The following is a 22389-nucleotide window of genomic DNA, read 5'->3' on the forward strand; positions in this document are numbered from 1 at the left end:
AGGGCTCTGAAAGGCACAGACCTGTTTTAAACATCAGCTTTCCGATGCAACTTTTAAACAACAAAACAAGATCAGAGCCTCCTAACCCTTAAATAGCAGCCAAAGAAGAGCTGAATTTTAAAATATGTATTTTAAGTAGGTAAAATAAATTTTTCAAACCGCTTTTCAAATCTTTTGAGAAACCAGCAGCAATGCTATTAATTTCAGACTCTCTCTCTGTAATTGCATCCAACTCAGTTTGAAAAACTTGTCCTTAGTTCTTCCTTGATTATAATGGGCAGCTAAGGGGAATGACAGTCTAGTCATGTTATGCGGGTGACAGAAGGCACATCCTAGCTCCCTGAGTGCTGCCAGTACGTGCATGCCTGTGAGGAAGGATAGGGTTTGAAGTGGCTCCATCCTTTCCACACCATACACCCCTGTCCTGTTGACCAGAGGTGACCAAAGGAAAGTATTTGGTTTCACATAGGAATAACAAAGCAATTTGTTTCAATAAAGTTCCAAGGCAAGAAGTTTTCATTTTGCTTAATTTTTCATATGTGTTTTACGTTTCTGTCCTGACTCTGGACCAGTTTATGTGATTTCTATTTGTTTATTAAATATGCGATATTTACCTAGAGCTTCTAGTTTTTGTCATGTTCCCTCAAAGAAAGAGCTAGTTCTGCCACCTTAATTTAGGTTTACAGTTAGTTCATGACAGGAGTCTGAGCAGGCAGCAGCACCAGGCAGAGCCGGGGAGACCACATGTGCAGGATGCCCACTCAAATTCCAAAGCTGCGTTGTCCGAAGGACTGTAAGTTGTTTCAGCACTCCCTCAATCAGCAAATATCCATTACTGTCCTAGCCTGCAGGGAAGCACAGAATAGCTGGAGCAGTCCTGTGGGCACGAAAGCTGTCCTGTCATATCATATTGTATTCTGCTGCGCCCGCTCGTTGGGAAAAATGGTTTCATAAATGTCCAGGCTCATGTTTCAGAAGGAGAAATTGGTTCATTTTGCTTGTGTCACTGTAATGTTTTATTTAAAAGCTACTATTGTATCAATGATCAAAATAATAATATCATATACGCCATTTCCAATATATATTGGAAAATCTGGATAAAGGCAATTACTCTTCCTACAACAGTATCTAGTGTCTGGCTCCAAAATGTTGGCAACTGCTTTCTATGACTTTCCTGAAACCTCTGCATTCTGGTTGCAAGACACAAATTAATGCCAAAATAATTTTAATTTTTGGTGATATTTCAAATTTTTCTGGAAATAAAGTGCTGCCAACCACTGGGACAAGAAGCATATCTTTTTCTATGAAGCTCCAGGATTCCTCTTGTGCTGCACAATAAGATCAATAAGAGATCTTGTGCTCATGAAATTTCTGAAGAAACTTTAATCATGGCTGTTTATTCAAACCGAACTCTACAGGTTCATGCATCATTAAAGCTGGACTAAATTAAAATGGGGGAAAAAAATCACCTTACCTTAGGTGATAGCCTAGCCCTATGATCAATACAAAACTGCTTTTTGTCAAAAGAAAAGCTCAAAGAAAGCTCCATCAGAAGACAAGAATGAAATGAAGTCTGCATAAAAAAAAATTAAAGCAAAAACAAATGTAAAAGAAAAACCATAGTGATCCAAGTCTTAGAGGAAACACCTGGTAAAGAGAGCACAGGCAAATAGATAAAGCTGATTTTCACAATAAAGCATTTGAAACAAATACATCTTTTTTGTCATTCTCCGAGCTGTATCTGAGTCGCACCAGGGACAAATCCAAGGCCTTATTTCATGTGTAATATGCAAAGGGGAACCTGCACCTTAAAGAAAATTCTGCAAAGAGAAGTCAAGCAGTTAGGCAACGCTCCAGCAAAGCACTTAAGCATCTGTTACTAAAATGTCCCAATGTAGTGTTAAAAAATGCGCAGGACAACTCAAGAAGGGCAGTGCAAAAGTGACCAAAGAAAACAGAGATTAAACTTAAGCATTTTCTGAAGCACTTCGGTAGATTGGGAATTTATACATGCCCCAGCCTTAGGGAAAGAAAGTTTTCTTGGTATTGTAGAATAATTTGTTGAAAGTTTCCTCCCTCTAATCTCTCTCTATTTTTAAATCAGAATACCTCCAGGGAAGAGTTTATTTGACAAGGCTCCAGCACCTTCTGAAGGGAAGCAAAGGAAGAATTACTGCAGATGTCAGAAGGAGAGCACTAAGTCCGTGCCCATGGTAAACACACTTAGTGCCTTCCAGACTCCTCTCCCTCAACCTTCTGGTTGCCATTATGATCATGTGGATTACACCTCAGCGATCCCCTATCTAGATGTTACGTCAGAGTTTGTCACTCACTCAGAAATAGAGACTACTTTACTCAAAGATAAGAAACTATTGACCAAGTCTTTTGATCAAAGATACCTGCCTAAATCAGTCCAAAGGCGAGGTAGCCGCGAGGACCAATTAAAACCCCTCAAACACAATGTGTCCACGAAAAACAACGGTTCCATTATCTCCACCAAACCAACAGAAGACCTAAGGAGAGCCAAAAGGCAAGAAGAATATTATGAATATTTACCCTTTCACCCGTTGCATAGCCCGAGCCAGAGAGACTCAGAGAGCATTGCGTATTTTTTCCCAGAGGATTACTTTGAAGGGATTCGGACAAAACTTCCACTGGCATGGCCCACTCCCAATGGCCTAACTGCCACCAAAGCTCGGGAGATTTGCCACCAAATTCTCGCAAATTCCTCCATTGGCTTAGTGTGTAAAGGTCTCCTTGGAAAACAGATGGATAAGGCAATTGATATATGCCTTTTAGATCTGCAGCTCAAAGATGACGTGGCTTGGGTGAGGGCACTGATAGCCCTTTTGGAAAATGAATGTGAAAGAAGAGTGCTAAAACACAGAAATAGCATGTTTCATGTTGGAAACCAGCCATCTGCTACCCAGGAGGAAATCCTTACTATCCTCCGATGTCCTGCTTTCTGTAACGGCAATGGACAATGCACTGAACTGGGCTGCCAGTGCTTTGAAGACTACAGCTCCTACGATTGTAGCATTGCCAAAAGTAAGTAAAAAATTCTGTTTGTTCCTACCCTACCCATCTTTCCATGGTATTAGAGTTATTAGGGAGAACATCTGCACAGAGTTGTTTGCTCTTCAAACAGTGCTACCAGTAAGATATTTGATGAATTAGTAATCAGTTTTTGACCTTGAAGAGCCGATCAAAATATCTGGTTGGCTGATCCTTCACTTTTTCGCCTCAGTAACTTTTTAAAAATGGATTTTACAAGCCCCTTAGCAAATTGGTTTTGCAGAAGTGATTTTCTTTACATCTGATCTATCATGGCATGCTGACAAGCAAGCTTCTGAAAAAAAAGAGGGTCTTGCTCACCGTGTGGTCAATATGTTAACACTGTATATATACTTTTTTTCTTTTTTTCCTGAACAACAGAGAATAAAATTTGAAAACTAATTTCAAGCCCTCTATTAGTAACAAAAAAAATAATTAAAAGTGACAGAATGAACAGGTAACATTGTGAAAGCCATAAAATAGCCACAGGACATATTCGAACCTGCAGATCTGATTCTGCAAATATTTCTGAATGACATTCACACAGGATGCTATCCCACTAGGTTTGTTTCTTCTTTACAGTTCAGCCCTTCAATGGATAAATCCAAGTCCAATGTGATTACTGACAGTGCTTGAAAATTAAGCACACGCATAAATGTTAGCATTAATTTCAAAATGTAAGCCCTGCCTCAGCAAACCACATAAGCTTATGCTTGAAGTTACAAAAAGGTACTTAAGGCTTAGCCATAAAGTTGAGTTCCTGCAGCTTAAGAAGTAACAGTATTTCAGCTAAGCTAAGCTGAAATGACAAGGTACGCTCTCTTAACCCATCCCAAATGTAGGGGAAAGTCTTTTTCTACAATGCTTAGGCTAATGGACATTATTCTGTATTTAGGACAGGTAAAGCTCATATCTAGGGTCAGTCACCATGGCTTAGCTGAGACATCCAAATCTCCATCCAGCCCTGGGAGCTCAGTGGCATATCTGGTACACCAACACATTTACTAGCTGGAATGGGATTACCCATGAGCTTCACAATAAACATGCCTTCGTGCACTGATTTGTCCTGACATTTGGTTTTTATTAATGGCAAGCTAAAATTTGCAGGATCATTTTCTAAATTTGGAGGAATTCATTCTCTTTCGCACAGAGAACAGTCACCACAGTGACTGAAAAGTGATTTGAGCAATTTTGCAGTAATTGTCCAATATACAATTCCATGTTTAACTTCATTTCTCTGTGATATGGTCAGGTTAGGGGGTTGCTTAGTCCAGATTTTTAAATTCTATTGTATTTTGCTATGGTTGAAATCCCTGAGATTAGAGGAAAATAACTTCAATGTGACCTTTCAAGTAAAAGCTAATGGCACCTTGTTTTCTTGCTGCAACATCAAATATAAGCAAGGGCAGAGTACAGAGCATGGCCTGAGATTGCACAGGGAGGTGAGAAGTGGAAAACAAACATACATCAGCTGTGGCAAACACACCGTAAGCCGTTACTACTCCCCGGTCTGACTGCTGCGTCCGTCTCTCACTGTCTTTGCTTCACTTTTCTCCAGTTGAGGAAAAGGTGATAGTTGGTCTTTGCTTCAAATCACTTCTCCTTTGGGAGTCTGGTTTATTAGAGTTCACAGTACATCGAATTAATCCCTCTGGTTTTCCAAAGGGTCACTATTATCCCGGCCCCCCAGCAGACGCCTGCCTTCTCCAGCGCTACCCACCTGGAAGCCCGCTCCAGCGCGCCGGGTCTCCCGCGGGGTCTCCACCGAGCGAGGGCTGCTCCTCGGAGGCCGAGTGCTCCACGAGCATCCTCGTGCTCAGTCTGGTCCCTGGGGCACACGAGCCGGGTGTTGACCCACAAAAGAGATCAGGGATTAAATTTCCCTTAATGTTTATACTGCTCCATTTGCTGGGGGTCAGTTTGTCAGTGTCATGACAAAATTAACATTGACAGCTTCAGCAGTTTTCCTAACACAAGGCAGAAAGCCCTTTTCCAAAATTCCCATGCAGTTTTCCCAACATTTCAAGGGCAATATTTGATTTTCAAAGTGAATGGCCCTTGTTCTCTCTATCACACTGTATACACCCCACATTACCTTAGCTGCAGCTAAGAACTTGTATTTTTTTTAACTAATACCAGTAAAATATTTTCTGTAGATGTAAACTTTAAGTACAAATATTTTTTACTTAAGAAAACCTACAGAACACATTAATAATAACTACTTGAGGAGAAGAATGCTTTCTAGTTAAGTAAAGGGTGCTCAGACAAGAAAGCATTAAATAAAACTGTAGTAGGAATTGACATTTTGAGCCACCGGTATTTACTTTTCTGTTGAGGAAAAGGTAGTGGCATAACTGTCTGATGTGCATGGTGTGTCTTCCCAAGGGTGCATCTCCCCTGGGGAACATTTACCATGCATTATTCTTTTTCTACCATACTAGTGAGACTATATGCTACCCTTTTATCAACAGCTGTCCACCTCCAGAGGTGTAAGACAACAGTCACTCGTGGTATATTCCACACCAGGAACATACACTGGGAACTTATTTGTTTGTACAGAATAAAAATAAAAAAAAAAAAAATCAAAATGTCACAACAAACTGTTATTAAGGCTAGTGGAATTAACTTTAATCATGAAAATCTTCTCTGCAAAATGTAGATTTTTTTTTTTCTATTTGTAATCTACCTAGCAGTTTGTACAGGGTAAAAACCTGAACATGCAGCACAGTTCATGGGGACAGATCCTTCAGCCCAGGGAAACCTCTGAGCTGTTTTATGCATGACAATTAGGGTCTTAAAGAGGAACTGCTGTTTCCCAAATATGCTTCTACGCAATAAAATTTAGCCATTGCTTAGCAATGTGTGTGTTCCACGACTTGAAGAAAATATTTATTAAAAATATTTTCATTAGAATGGAAAAAAAAAAGCAGCTGCTTAAGCAAATATAACTTTAAAAAAAATTGCGCACAGACTAATGAAAAAAATGCATTAACATTTTTGAGAGTTTGTTTGTTAAAGAAAGTATCCTCTTTAATAGAAAAATCTCGGGTTTGTTTGGCTGGACTAGGTTTGGTTTTTTGTGTTTTTCCCCCTAAAGGAAGACACTAAAATTAAAGAGGATCCATTTCCTGACCAAATTTACCTAAGACTTCACAATATTTACAAATGGGAACAAGAGTGATCAGGAGAGTTGCAAATACCTTCTGTAACAAATGCGAAACACTTTGGAAAATATACCTTTGAATCCATAAATTGCTTGACTCTTCCCAAAGCACGTTGCCAGAAGAGTCCTCAGCTTCTCCATGTGACGGGTGAGTGGGAGGCAGTATGAATTTTCCCTGATGTCAACAGGAACGGTTTGAACATCGCCATCGTATCGGTTCCTTTAAAGAGAAGGGCTTCCTTTAATTTGGGGAACATAACATTGAAAATTAACTTCTCAGAATGTTCAGTGGACACCTGCCCTTGGAGAAGCATTTGAAATGGTATTATGTTCTTACAAGGAGGGTCAGTAATTTAATCCAGATAATTTCATTTTAATTCTTGACGTCAGAGACAAAAGCATAATTGACAAAGAAGAAATTAAGAACAGGACATGTCTTCTAGTATTAGTTCCTCCTCCTTTCACAGATAATCTGGTACGAACTAACGCTAGACTGGTGAAACGCCAGTACGTGCTGGGAGGGCGATAGCTCAGACAGCCACACCAGAGCCCAGCAGTGAGCAGGACCTGGCCACTGGGTTAGTCCGTCGCTTGTACCGCTGGTATGGAGATAATGGGATGGAGAAGCATTTGAAGTTCAAGCTGACTTTGAGCAAACCTGGGGAAAAAAGTATTCCAGAAAAATTAAAATAAACCCAAGGTAACAACGGGCATGGTTAACTTGCAGAACCTTCTCCTCTGTCTTCGGCATAACTGCAGAGAAGTTAAGAGAAGACTTTGTAAAAGAAGTTGGTTTCAGCATTAACTATGGCGAGGGAAAAGTACTGCCACAGCCCAGAGTGAATAAATGTGAGGAACTGCAATAAGTTCCATGTACTGCAGGCTATTTATCAATTAATTTATGAGTGATCTAGAATATCCTTTTTCTATATACAAAAACACAGAAAACGTGCATTTATAAAATACCTGATCTTGGTAATGCAAGGTAAAGCAGATGTATACATCCAGCCAGAGGTCAGATCCCCTACAAGGAGAAATAAAGTCTTAGGTCTGGCACGCCAATCACTCTGACATTATACTACTCGGAAAAGGTCAGCTAGCTAATTCGGTACAGACAAGCAAGATAAGTATTAGTGTGCGCTTCACCTTTAGCTGTTCTTGATTTTTTAGTTTTATTCACAAAAGTTTCAAAGTTATTTGCTTGTTTTTACATTTCATAGGCAGAAATGTTCTACATAGACAGCAGGTGACCTAACACCTATTTGCAGGGAAAAGTACTACAGCGTCACACAATAACGATGAGCTGCTTAAATGGCAGTTCAAAAGGCTGGAAGTCCTTGGAATCGAAGTCCTGTTGGCGTCACTAAAGGCAGGATTACACACCAGAAAAGGCTGTTCGAGATGAAGAATTAAGATCAGTCTCAGAAACAAAGCTGCGTGTTCCAACGGGAAGAGCTGGAGCCGCCCAACAGGCAGCTCAGGCATCCTGATCTGGCTGGCAGCGTGCAGGCGGTCAGCACTGAGCGGGAACAGGCGGGATAAGCCTTTGGGCTTCTGTACTGATAAGCAAAGGTTCTGTAGGAAGGGAAGAAAAGGCGGAGAAATTAAGAACTGAATGAGGTTTCTGCAGGACATATAAAACTGCTGCCTCTTTCACAATCTTTTAGAAAGACAGGACCGAAGAAACAGAAGAATGTATGTTGGTTTTGGAAATGTTAACTCTTAAATGCCATTGTTAGGAAAAAGTTATTTCCCAGGAGAAGTTACATGACTAATGAAGGAGAAGGCAACTCCTTTTGCTGGCCATCTATTTTCCCATTAGCTCCAAAACAAATCTCCGTCTAATTTTCTCAGGCTGGAATTACAGATGTGAATTAAAACTCCCCCAAGATCAAGGAGGCCATCAACATAATTCAAATATCTTTTCCAAGGTCACCCAATCTCAGCCACACTGCCAATACATCACAACATGTTCTGCCACTGGTTTTGACCAGCACTCACACACAAAAAGATGGCTGTGCAGTATTTTTAGAGATCAGAATACAACCCCTAACATATTTGGAATAATTTTAAATGAAAACATGCAGGCAGAGGGAAGATGTGAAATGTGGCTTGCAGACAGGCTTCCTCTGCTGTGCCTGACTCCAACAGGAGCAGTCCAGGTGGCCAGAGCTATAATTATCCTCACATGAAAACTGCAATTTGGAGTTGAAAGGCACCTCTGAAATTTGGCAATGCTCCAGAAGCTTAGACTTTCTTAATGTTGCTTAACATTTCATAAACCCCCCCCCAACACCTGTATAAGGTGCTTAAAATGTCATTACCACCTGTAATTAAATGCAGAATCCAATTACCGCAGATAGCAAATCAGGTTGGTGCTTACCGTTTGTATATATTGACCATGTTGCTTACCAAAAAAATCAGGACTAGTAAAGCACACATAGAAGGATGTAATATGCAGATTGTATGAAACTCTAAAGAGCAATTACAAGATAAAAGGTAATGAGGAATAATAAGGACAAATTAGTTTCAGTGAAGTAACGACACTTGAAGTTTAAATTTCTGTGTGGAAAGTTCTGGAAAAAAAAAGTAGCCAGCAAAGAAATCAAAGAGAGCAAAAATGACGATGAGAAGGTGAGAAGTTAACGCTTCCCTAACACACTTATGGGTATCCCATTTTCATATCAATAAATTTCAGTAGCGTTATTAAAAAGTCCTGTGAACCCAACCGCATTCTCAGAGCTGGGAACCACAAGCACACAGGTCCCTCAGGCCCATCTGCAACAGCAGTTACACGAATTACTCTCCGCTATTTTTAGAATTATTATATAGACCTTTCTGTATTTATCATACTGCTCTGGGATGAGACTTGTTTATGTGCTCTAATTAAATAATATTAATAAAAGCACCAACTATTTAAAACAAATAAATTATACTGAGCAGAAGTATGGAGTCAGCCAGTACAGTTCCTCAGGTGGGGTCTTCCGAACGAAGATGTCTCTCCCCTACGGAAGAATAAGCTCAGAGCTTTAATCAGGCCAGTCATGCAAGTTGAGGATGAAATATGTATTATAGAACTCTCACCGTTTATATAATTGCGCTTTATTTTTAAGCTTAATTCCCCTTTTCAAGGACAAAACATGAGGGAGACACTTAAAGAAAAGATTTAAATTGTTTCAAGACCCTCAGGTGAAAGGGGACAGAGCATTTCAGTTCTCTGCGTCAAACATCTGCTGTGGAGATTTTGTATGGGAACATATTGACTTTGAAATAATTATGTTTCTCCCACTTCTATCAATTCAGTGGTCTTTAAATTCCAGATCATGGTGCCATAATGATTATTTAAGGGCTGTTAGCCTGTCAAGTAAATGGATACTTTTTGGCACATGGAATATGTGTTTTGCCAATGTGATACATCACAACAGCGCAGACGGAGCCATCAGGGTGTACTGGGTCAAGAGAAGCTCTCCACGCACATATTAGATGATACAAAGTGAAAAATGCGTACTAGACTTCTCAAAGAGAAAACAGTTAATTTCTTAAATCACTGGGATATCTACAGAGAAACATACTACTCGCCGTACGTAAAGGTGGTAGCCTCCGTCTCTGTGACCAGATCTTCGAGGGAGGATTACATTTTATATCACCATAAAAGGGCCTCAGAAATCGTGGAATTTCTGTCTGATCCTCTCCACAGGAACTGATCAGGTTTCAAAATTTTTTTGAATTTTGATGAGTAAACCTATTAAAAACACAACTAAGATTTTGGCTAACATGACAAAACACTTTATATGGTAGTGAGGATGCAATACACTTTAACAATTGTATCAAGTTTTCAAACTTCGATTTCAAAAGAAGAGTCAAACATGCTCGTGAGAACAGCAAACACCATACTTACTACTCTTAAACTTTCCTGGCCAAAACAGACTGCTATTACTATATAAAAAAGAAATTATTAAATGGCTTTATTCTTCAAAAAACTTTTACTCTTTTCAAATAATGTCATTGGGCTTAATTCTCCTCTTCATTATAATAATTCTACTGACTTTGGCAGATGTATTATTAGCAAAGTCACAGTTACTATTACTTTGATGAAGTTTGCATAGTCAAGAAAAAATCAGGCCTCTTTTTACAAATGTACCTTTCTTTTTCCTTTTTTCTCCTATTACTTACTGCCTTTTCCGTTCCGTTTTTTAATCTAGCCAACCGAGGGACGTTTGAAAATTTCCTATGCCTCTGCTCCCCACGTTCCCTTGAATACGTACTTGTTCCCTTGACAGCTGATGGACAGTAAGTGAGGCAGTGTTGTTACATTATAGTTTAGAAGGCAACTAACTCAACTGTTTCCATCAAAAACACTTTTCTTCAGCAATAATTTCTGTAAAGCAGGGAACACTTCATTCAGATCTCTATACTCTCTACTGTTGCGACATAAAACACACTTTAATACGCTCCTTCCATTCCACTGCGATTGCGTTCCTTACATAGAGCTTAAAGAAACTAAGAATATATTCTTATTTCCTTCAAGCTGACATTAAAGAAAAAGGAATTTTCACTAAGATATCAATACTTTGTAAAAGAGGATCTATATAGGTTGAAAATTAAAACCTTTGAGAGCTGTCATCTCCAGTTAATATCAAATTTTTCCTCAGCTTACTGGATGATCCTGGAAAATAGACAAAGAATAAATATGGAAATACGTATTAAGCAACTCAAAATAGTCTTGGTTTCAGGTTTTCAGCTTTTTCCTAGTTAAACCAATTTACAGTTTAATACTGAATGCAAGCTGGAAAATGTTTGTTTACAAAATACACTGTTTATTTCTTTCAGAAATCTACAGAGGAGTGGTCCTCATCTGAGTGAGTAAACTATGAATCCTGACAATAATAGCATCTTATATGAATAAAATCAATTAATTGAGTATCTGGGCCATAAAAATTATACTAGTATATTCTTTTCAGGCTAAAATTAGCCATAATTATAAAAAGCATAATACGTAAATATCAAGGCTTTGAGATTACTCCTTGTGAAATCTCCAAACAAAAATTTTGAACATAGGACTTACCTACTTCTGAAAATATCTCTATGGTGCTTCTAGAACAAATGAACACCTCCATCCACAACATTTTTGTAAGAAATACAAAATTTAAACAAGAAACATAGTTAAAAATAAAATTAAAAAAAACATTAACTTAACCTACCATTGATGGACCCTGACACTGATGTAGTCTGTTTTATATTGATGGAAACAGATTTTTTCCCAGCCACCTAAAGCATATTTGTGGGTAATTCTCAGGGACTGACAAGCTTCATTCTGGTTTTTGAAGCTTTTATTTTCACAGCAATTTTAGTTTACTTTTTGATGGTGCAGATGCAATGAACACACATCTGAGGAGGCAAACATCAATACTAGCCTTAATCTAGTGGTTTAACTCCCAGTCCTTTCCATTCAAAGCACCGACCTGGCTGAGAGGAAAGAGGGCTATTAGCTTGATAGTTACAAAGTCAATAGAAACCGAATTTTAGAAGGATATAAAATCCTCATGATAAGGGACATGGAAGGTTGCATGCTCAGTGATCCATACTATTCCCTGCAAATCAGATCAGGGAGATTAGTCTTTTCTCATTATTAGTTTATTTGCTTTAATGCAAAGCAGTGAAAGCAGTTCAGTGAAACATGTAGCTAAACAAAACCATTTTCTGAAGTATATAGAATTCAACTCTAGAAAAGTTTACAAAATTATAGGTCTGATTTAAACTGACCAAAGCCAGACACTCCAGATGCATGCCTATAAATTCTTTACATCATGCTGTGTGCAGACACCGCGGGAAATTTCAGCCTTAAATCTTGTTAAATCCAAAACAAAATAAAAATCCCTGAACAAACAACCTCCTTCCCCAAATACTTGCACACACGCACACATGATAAATAAATTCATGACACTTTATGAGCTATAGAATTAAAATCTGCAAAATGTTAGGAGGACTGATTTAAACTGACCAAAGCCAAAAATTCCAAGCAAACTTGTAACGCCTTTCTACCATGATTTATGTTGTGTAAAGAGCCAACAATCTACCCGTACAGGACATTAAACCAACTGTGGATAAACACACAAGTGTAATAACCAGATCTTATTCCAATTCAGTAACTGTAAAGGTGGGAAAATCACTAAAACCAACCGATTGGATACTAGTGTGGACGTAAGGACCGTGATGGCACCCAGGAGCACCCTCGTGCCCAAATCCCTTTGAGTGGCATCACTGCAGTCATGCGTGGGGAGCTGCAAGGTGCTGCTGGGGGTGCTGCCCCAAAGTGCCTTCGGGGGACGGAAACCGAGACCTGCGTTGGTAAGCCAGCCAGCGCCATGAATGCGCAACCAGATCTTGCGTTTTACCAACTCTCAAGGCCATCCAGAAAAGAGGCAATATCCTCTAGTTAACAGTGCGGTCCCTTTCTATTGCTAAAGTAAATTGCTAGCAAGGTTTTAAAAATAGAAGGATCAAAAAGACATAAAATGTCATAGTGAGATTCGTAAAGCAAAAATAATCTAACATACTGTTGCAGCACATGGATGCTTTCAGTGTGAAATCGAGCCAGTCCATTTCTCACATGCAGTGGGTACTTGCAAAATGCCTTCCCCATACTCTCCCAGGGCTCACTTTTGCAATCCATCCTGGGTACCAGAGACTCTCAGAGCAGAAAAACAGATTCTCTCCATGTCAGCTGTAGCTATGATTATAGGTCTATAGTCTGGTACTATGACAAACTCTGGCTTTTTGGGAACTGGTTTTGGAGCAGGAATAAAACACAGTCTTCATCTAGAAGCCAGGGAGGTCAGTGATGTGCAAAAATCCTGGTAAACAACATACAGCTGCTAAAAGTTTTTCTTAGGGAGGATTTTCAAGTGAGCTTTGGGTTATGGACACCATGAGTTCCAGAATAATGCATTTAGTACTTGTTTATATGATTACTGTTGTAACATAACTACATGCAAAGGAAAGAAATACAGTATCTGTGCATTTGTTTGAATGGAGGCAGATGCAGACTTGCTGTATCCCAGCTGTGAGATAACTAAGCACCATGCTCTGATCTAGAACCCTCACAGCTGCACTAGACGGCTGTCCACAACCATGCCAGCAACATCTGGCACAGCAGCTTCCTCAACCAGCTATATGATCTCCAGGGTAGGTCAACTGGACAATATGGAAAATTTCTTCTGCACTGCAGCAAAGCTGTGACCATACCCAGCACTTATGATCTGGTTCTTGATTTGCTTTTCATTGCTTAGGTTGCTTATTTATCACCCTGATCCAGACAAGGAGGGCAGTCCTTTTCCTTCTCTTTATTTGATCAATATTCTTGCCAGTTCGAATTTCAGGTCTGCTGCTGCAGCCCCAAGTTGCATGTGTCGCTTTCAAACACCGGAGGAGAATGTTTATTTGTGCTAGGATATTTTTCTGATCAAAAGCGGAAACCCAACATGAACCATATCTATCCATCACTAAAACTTAATAAGTGCAGTCTTGCAAGATTCTTGATTTTGTGTCAACTGTCTCCATTTTACTGCTACATCTGTGCATACTTATTATTTACATAATACACTACAACAAGTATCTATAAAACCAATTGTGTATTTATGCAGGGTTTTTTAAGTCTGTTATGTAGCCTGTGCTCCTTGTCAGGTTTGACTCATGTAAATGCTTACAGAAAGAAACCTCACTGTCAGCACTGCCAGCAGCCCTGAACTTAGTATTCTTTCCTGCAAATTCCTGCTGGGGGGAAAGCAGAGGGACCGGGAGGGTCCCCGTCTCTCATGGGAGACACAACACTGCCAATCAAACAGGACAGAGCCCTTACCTCTGTCTAGTCGCCTGAGGTCCGCAAGCCTTTTAGATGCAACCTTCAAATCCAGAGTCCTCTCTCCTCTTTCTTGTCTGAGACAGTTTTTATTAAAACATGAGATTTTTTTTACTTTTTTCCCCAACATCTCCCGCTGTTCATCAGCGTCTGAGTACAATTCTCTACCAGGTGACAGGCAAGTTGCAGGTGTGTTTACTCAGTGTACGTGCAGACCGGGCATTAGAAATGTATTGAGGTGGCCGTTCCTGAGGCAGTGGATGTGAACACCCAGCTCCTTAGGACCTCCTCCATAACATGACTGCACCCTGCCACCCCCCTGAGCCCCAGGTGCTTCCCTGAGCTTCAGTTTTTAATCTGCCAGTAAAAGTCAAAGTACATTTTTGGCCTATAGGCCATACAGAGAAAAGAAGAAGGATGTCCTGTCATGGATTTTGTTTCATTTTGGCATTCACACTCCTAAACGTAAATTATTAATGTCCAAACAGATCATACTTTTCACAGGCTTGGCCCATGCGCTGCCTGATTTCCCACAGATTTCTCTCCTGCCTCTTTAATGTGCCCCTCCACAGACATCAGACATCCGTTCCAGGTCTCCACAACCTCCACTTTCTCTGGATATCTGCGCTTTTGCCCTTACTCTCACCTTTGTGGTATTTCCCAGCTCTTTTCTTTGGTCCTGTCTTTCTCCCCTCCAGTCTTCTGCTGAACTACTTGCAGCTCTTTTGCTAAGGTCTTTCAGGCTCTTCAATATTTCCTTCTCACGTCAAACATTGGCACAGGCTGCCCAGGGAGGTGGTGGAGTCACCTTCACTGGACGTGTTCAAAAAATGTGTGGATGTGGCACTTCGGGACATGGTTTAGGGGGCATGGTGGTGTTGGGTTGGTTAAAATCATTCCAACCTTAATGATTCTGTGATTCTGTCTCCACCTCTCTGGCCTGAGAGCACATGCTGTGCACAGGCTTATTAAGTACCCATCCACTAATTGGGAGCAATGAACAGCAGCCAAACTCCGGTTGTGCTTCCCCCAGCAAGAGCAGGGTCTGTATGGGTTAGTACCCAGCTACCAACTGTCACAAGACTTTCCTGAAGCTCATGTCATTGAGATGTCATGTTCCACATTTTCTTGAAACTGGCTAATGTGTGCCAAAATTAGAAGGCAAAAACAGACAGAAAACCTCATTAAAAACAAACGCCTAAAATTCCTACGCCCATTAAATGTGATATCTCATTTTAAAAAGCAGTTATATAAAAATAATGACCATTTTCAAAAGGAGTGTACTGCCTATACTGAGGTCTAAAGTCTGAACTCAAGTATCCATTTGTTTAAAAACAAGTCATTATAATTACTTTCATTTTCCATCAGACTTTCTCCTTCTTCTTCCTCTCCTCCCAACATCCCCTGTGAAAATCTGGTAAAAATCTGCATGGGGACTCCACCACGCCCTCAACACCACATTTCGGATGGCCAGAAATAAAGGAACAGGGCATTAAATCCAATATGGTCTCCCACACAACCGCGCTGTGTATTCCTCCCTCTGGAGCACTCCCAGCCGAGGGTGGCCTGACGCAGCCGGCTGAGGTAACAGAAAAAAGCCCACCTGGAGAACAGCTCAGTCCCTTCTCTCTTCCCCACCTTCATCAAACGACAGAAATGACAAGGCACGTTTTCCTTCCACGAACCTTTCACCCTTTTCACCAGAAAAAAGAATTCTCATTTTTAACTTGATTAACCCGCAACATGGCAAAGCCTATACGGTGACATGTTTCCTCCAGGTTTAGATCGGTTTGAAGATACTGTACAGACGTACGCGCGGAACGGCTCGAGCGAAATACGTGCAAATGCCGTGCTGCTAGCTCAAGCCATTTCAGAAAGCATTGAGGCTGGATAATCTTGCCCTGGCCCTGACCCGATGGTGACGCGGTAGTGTCAGGGTGCTCGTAAAGACGTAAGGACACCCGCGGGGAAGCACGCCGGGCTCACCGAGAACCAAGCGGGCCCTCCTGGAAGAGGAGCGGCCGCAGGAGCACACTCCTGCGCCTCACTCCTGCCCAGGCTATGAGACTTGACTTCACCCGCGGAAACCTGAAAATCTGCAATGGTAATGAAAATGTTAATTCAACCCCAGGTACCTCAGTACCAGTGGGGCTAACTATTAAAATCTCATGAAAAACATAATGAAGACTTTTTTTTTTTTTTTTTAATGCACAAACCACAGAAGAAGGCAGTTTGTCAAGACCATTGGCTACATCTGACTAATAGTTCTGTACGTTACAGGAGTCCGCAGCTCACTGATGGACGCCGACCAGCTGTAAACCATTTCTCTTCTTGTAAATATTGCAAAGTGTCCAACAGTGCTGCTAATACTGCTGCAATAAAATCAATAAAAAAAATAAAAGAAAGAAAAGCTAAAAGCATTTCGGAAGTACAGAAAAAGTCTTTTCGCTATTTTTCACATTTATGTTGCTTTCCTTCCTTTCTCTGGAAAAATGAGAGTCATGCAGCTGTGTTGTTATGGGCTGCAATCCAGCGGGATCGCAGTGTTTAAAATGCATTTATCCTAGTTAGAGCTCAAATGGCAGAGCCCTAAAGGAACAGCGAGGTACCAGGGAAGGTTATCGACTCAGCTCAGGGCATTTTGCCCCTGGAATCAGAGCTGAACCAATGTACCATTAAAATATTAGGTGTCACAGAGCTTCTGTTTTAGATAAGCTACAGCTCAGAGAAAATTGATGGGCAATACTGCTTTGCCAGAGCAGTGGTGACGGGGCAGGGAAGAGGAAAAGCTGTGCAGCCTCTCCCCACGTGTAACAGGGAAAACAGCTTGCGCTACGCTGTGCTCCCGCTCACGCCCCTGCTCTTAAGTGTTGTTCAGGAAACAAGAAGCAAATTTTCTGCTTTGTGTTATTTGTCATCACAGTGGCTTCTTCTGACCGTTAGAACTACAAATATTATCAATAAAAATACGAAACCATGATCCTCACTGCTGCTATTAACATAGGACATTAGAGACCTTCTGAGTGTTGTGGTATCCAAGTGCTGATGCAAATATCTGCCCAATTCTACTTTTTCTAATGTAAAGATGTGAATTCTGCCATCCAATGAACTTGCATTTTTACTCTAAAACTAACCAACAATTATGAAAGCAATGAGCAATTTTAAATGGTGAATACCTAAAGTACAACAGAACACAAATGAAGCTTTACCTGAGAATGACAAAACATTTTAAAGACAGCAAATGGATGAAATTCAGCCTCGTAACAGGGGCAGCACAGGCTGTATGTCACTTAGGCCCTACTTAAGGTCTCAAAATAGGATTTAACTGAAACTTAGCTGGTGCATGACATTTGTGCTGACACTGTGCAGAGCTGAGTGCCACCCATTAATGACTTAACCCTTGCAAGCAAGCATTCCTTTGAGGATCATTACTTTCATTGCATCCATAGCTTTTGAAAAAAAAAAAGGACTGTCTTTTGCACTGTTGCTTCACATTATGAGGAGCCTGGTGGCATGGCAAACGTCAGATAATTCCACTTCTCATTCTCATGCTTCTCTGTGCTACGGCATGACACCCTGTCCTCTCAGCTGTGCTCCCATCCTGTTACCTGGGTCAGCAGAAGTATGACCACCGGAGACCTTTTAACATGAAGCCGCAGCTTCAGTTAATCGATTCCGTGAGCCGTGTAATGCTCACTGATACATCTGGCAGTACTGGGTGCACAGGGCAATTATTCGATGGAGATTTGCTGCTTCCCATTTTGACAACTGCTGCTCCTCTTTTCAAGAGGAATTCACAGGGAGGCAAGGAAGACCACAAGAAACAACCAGGAACAACAACAGTCTCTGATTAGCCAGAACAGAACAGCATGTCAGTGCTACTCTCTAAAGCTTTTTATCTATCTCACCCTTTCAGAGCAAGCTTTGGAAATCACAGACTTAGAGAACGGGGGCCTCTGCGACGTCCGTGCCTCTGAGTGCACCAGGATCCGCGTGTTTGGCCTCGGCTTCAAAGAGTCGCCCAACCTGCACTGCCAGGTCACCAGATTAATTGTAAGCAACTTCCCACGGGCTCGTAAAGCATTGATGACAGAGTCAGACTTTGACGTGTTTATATTGAAGTCTTTTACCCTGTACCGTGCCGAGAGCCATCATCTCTCACTGTCACAGCGGGGTGTAAATACCTTCAAAACCCATTGCCAATACGTTTGCTACGAGCGAGGGGAGCTGAAGAGGCTCAGCCTTGCCAGGACCGGTTCCTTGGAAATGCACAGCTATGCATTCTTGCTAATTTTCTCTGTGGGATTTTGTTTAACTCTTGTTTGCTTCAGCTGCACTGTAGTCCAGTGAAGCTTGAAATCACAATATTATTTCTCATTTTGTGCATCTGGAATTGGTACGCTTGGTTGTTTTCCTAAACACATCTGAATGCTAACTTTTGTGGTTAAATATAAGGTTTCCTCAACATAGTTACAGAGGCTCTTATTTGAATTTTCTTAGTCATAGCTCAATACCAAATCAGAAGTTTTAATGAGTATTAAACCCATCTCTTCTGCTAACGCTATAATTTTATTATAAACAACTCTACACAAGCAATGCTAGGACTGAATTATTTGGTGTATCAGCATACTCAGAGACGAAGTGGTTGATTCATCTCGTAAATCCACCTCATAAAAGACATTCAGCCCGATTCCCATTCAGTGCTAAGATGCTAATGAGGCACAGCTGAGATTTGCCTACCATGCCTGCTTAGGGCTCCGCAGGCTCATAACAAGCAGTGAGGTCTTGTGCGGCTGAGCTAGAGAAGTGGCTGACAACCCTTCAAGGAGCAACAAGCTGGCTGCTGTGCTCCGGGAGCAAACATGAAGTTGCTCCACCACGCTACCCTGTCCCATGCCAGCTGCTCATCCCAAGTGCAGACCACAGCACTTCCCAAATCAATAGACCACTTTGCATGCACTGATGAGCATGACTCGCTCTTTACTGTGGTTATAGTAACAGCATCAGTTCTTTTAAATAAACCATCTGGAAATGCCTTCTATTATTAATTAGAAATATAAACATATGTTGACAACTGGAATTTCTTTCTATGAGACTTCAGCTTCTGCACTCTCCTTCTGTTTTCCTGTAGCATCTCAATGGCGAATGGATATCAAGAGAACAAGAAATGACAAAAGCAGATTTTCTCAGCTCTGCGGCTGTTGACTGCCAGATTCCTCCCCTGAACATCACAGAGACAGAGGCTGTGCACTTTGTGGCTGGTGATGAGCCATTCGCAAGATGGCAAGTGAAAGTAGGAATTTCTTACGTTTCTAAGAAATTATTTAGAAGAAAATCAGTTGTCACGGTAAATTAAAATGCAAAGCACAATTTGCTTCCCTTCAGGAATGAAAATGCCTGTAGAGATACTCACATTAATGTCATGTAGGGGGGAGAAAAAAACACCAACCAAAACAATATGAGGTACAAACAGGTGTCTTTGTAGGTAATCCAAAAGTGCAAATTACAATCACTTCTCCAGGTAATCACCTGAGACTGATGCAGTTGTACTAATCAATTGTTAATCATTAGTATTTCATTTCTGGAAACCCCAGCTCAAACTCCTGATTAGACAGCAGGTATAAGACAGCTTTGACTCTCTGGTTGCAAGGCTGATGCATACACAGTGCAGGAGTAGAGCACTGGCTTGCTCCTGGGCAGCTGGTGAGGGCTGCCATGGCGTGAGCAGAGATGGTCATGGTCATGGTCTTGAATGACTTCAGGAAGAAGCGTGTGCAGCGCCTGCTCATGCCGGGTTCTCTGTTGTGGTTTTAATCCCTTTTGTTCACAAAATGATACCTACTTTCTAAATATTCCCAGGAAATCAGTGCCTTACTGACCCTGCGCTTGCTACCCTTGGTCTCACTCTCAGCCTGGATGATTATTTTCTGCAGATTGGTAGCTTTTTTAAGACTGAGATCATTTAAAGGCTCCATAGCTAAGAAAACTATATTGCTATGGTACAAAGACTGCAGATGTGCTTTGAAAATTGCAGCACGTAAAAATGAAATGTGTAAAACACTCACTTCACTGCGGTGTTATTACCTGTCCTGCACCCCACAGGTGTTGGTACCACAGATCAGACTGGGCACAAGTGCTGCCATGTGGCTTAGGTGGAACAGAAAGATGTTTGGCACTACGTGTTTTCTATCCAGCAATTTATTTTAAATAGATAGGGATTTCTGTTTTATGAGATTGGTGTAAGACCTCTGTGGGAGCAGAGCCTGAGCATCAGCTGCCAGGGTGGACCTTGTACCCTCCTTCTGGAGAAGGAGCCATCAGAGGGGGAAGACACCAAGCCTGAACCAGGAGGGCAGCTCCTGTGCTAGAGGTCCAAAATTTCTCTACGGAGATAATGAAGTCTGCCAACGGTGAGATGAAATGCCGCCTCATGGTTTAAGGGTCTGAGAGGGAGAAACCCTTGAGTGTCCTGGCCCAAGAGGACAGCTAGCATTTTTGCATGTGCACAGGGCTGTTTCTCCAATGTATCTAGGATAGCTTCCTTGCATCTCAAGTATTACAATGCAGTTTGCTTTCAAGTGTTGCATTTCAGCCCTGAGGAGGTCTGTACAAGTGTTCTCATTTTTTCCCCTCAAAACACATATAGAATGTCTTTCCTCGCATTCAAGTTCAAGAAAGCCTCTGCATCTGTAAGCCTTCTGCCCTTTCTCTCTCCTTCAAACCCTGCAGAAAAACCAGGTTTATGGCTGTGCAGCGAATGCACAATTAAATCGTCTCCATCCTCATGCTAATCCTAGTTCTCCTGTGGATCTTTTTGCTGAAGGAACTGGGGAGGCAGAGCTCGACGCTCCATTTCAAAGGTAGCTGGCCTTACATAGCAGTGCAGGGAACAAAACAGGGGAGCTTTTCAAGATAAAAATTGATTTGAAATGAATTCCACAGATGTTCAAAAATCAGTGTTCCGGAAAATTCCTGATAAAATTTACTGCAACATTGATCTTCTGTGTTATGTTAATAGATGCTTTTCAAAATGTAGGTAAAAGATTTTTCAGAACCAAAATTCAAAACAATTCTTTCTGGAAATATCACTGTTCAATATTTACAGGATCTCTCCCCCCTCCCAATTAAAATTTCAGAGGAATCAGCAATGTTTCACATAAGCTTTTTTCACTACCAATGTTGGGGGAACGGGGGCTTGACAAGCTCTTCTCAGTGTTCTTTCATTTTATCTCCTCTGGTATTCATGTTTCAGATTTTGCTCATTCTTTCCATGACATACTGCTGAACGCAGATAAGGAAGTACATGGGGCTACACCAGAGCGCTTTGTATAATTAGTTTAGATATCAAAATACAAACTCCTACTTGGGCAGCAGATGCCTTGGGCTGTCCACACAGGTGCCTGGGTGAAGAGGTGAAAGAGCTTGGCAGGCACTTACCTAATTTGGGAAGCACGTCTCGCGCGTATCCTCAGTTTGTTATCATTGCCTGTAATTGTCAAGAGCAGAAAAAAAAAATTGTTAAAAAGTCAGTGAGGCAGAAACCGCATTTGAATTCAGCAAGTTTTTCCAACTTTCATTTTTCATTTACAAACATTCGCATGAGTCTAACTGAATGTAGATGACGAGTGATACAAATAGCCAAGATCGTTTCATGATGAATGAAATAGGTCAGGCAGAAGTGACAGAATTCCTGATTGTCCTGGCTGCTCATCCAGAAGAAGCGGCTCTTTCTTTCCATATGATACGTATGTTCAAGCAACCGAGGCACAACTCTAAGTGCGCCTTTGGCTTTTAAGGGCCAACCGAATTTGAAGAGAGGTTTGCTCAGCTTAGGTCTCATTGAAGTATTTGTTCCACATCGCTAAGGTGACTAATGGAAAAGCAATTAAAATTGTGATAAAACAACCCAGTTCTTAAAAAGAAACCAAAATGGATGTTTATAAAAGAATGCAGAAAAAAACACAGATTAAAAAATTCAAATTGGCAAGAGTTGAATTTCACTCACAATGCTCACTTCAGACAGAACAATTAGTGCAATTTTACAGCTTTTTATATTCTCCCCTGTCTACCCATTTCTTCAACCATTATTAGTGCACCAGTATTGAGACACCATTGGACGCTCTGGTAAAAGAATTAAATGAAAAGTAAATTGCATTAGGAATAATATATTCTTAATGGCAGTCTTGCTGCCAATAAGCACTGTCTTTCGGTGAAGAGCAGGTCTTGAGGGGGGGTTGCCTGTTTTATTTTTTTCTGCTTTCAAACTGCAGCGTAAGTTCTTTACTTCTTTTAATAGAGTTTTTACCTTTAGTCA

The 22389-nt window shown here is 41.0% G+C and overlaps 1 protein-coding gene across 1 annotated transcript in view; it reads left to right on the forward strand.

The window, feature by feature from the left end:
* Positions 1 to 22389, forward strand: part of LOC309406125 (von Willebrand factor D and EGF domain-containing protein-like) — a gene marked incomplete at its 3' end in the record, with an annotated part of 194780 nt that overhangs the window by 80391 nt on the left and 92000 nt on the right. The window contains exons 11-13 of the mRNA XM_082001163.1: positions 2105 to 3048; positions 17992 to 18128; positions 19207 to 19368. Coding sequence (XP_081857289.1) covers positions 2105 to 3048; positions 17992 to 18128; positions 19207 to 19368 — 1243 coding nt within the window. The remainder of the gene's footprint in view (positions 1 to 2104; positions 3049 to 17991; positions 18129 to 19206; positions 19369 to 22389) is intronic.

Source organism: Phaethon aethereus (assembly GCF_964289735.1).
Source record: "Phaethon aethereus genome assembly, chromosome: 6".
Taxonomy (NCBI): Eukaryota; Metazoa; Chordata; class Aves; order Phaethontiformes; family Phaethontidae; genus Phaethon; species Phaethon aethereus.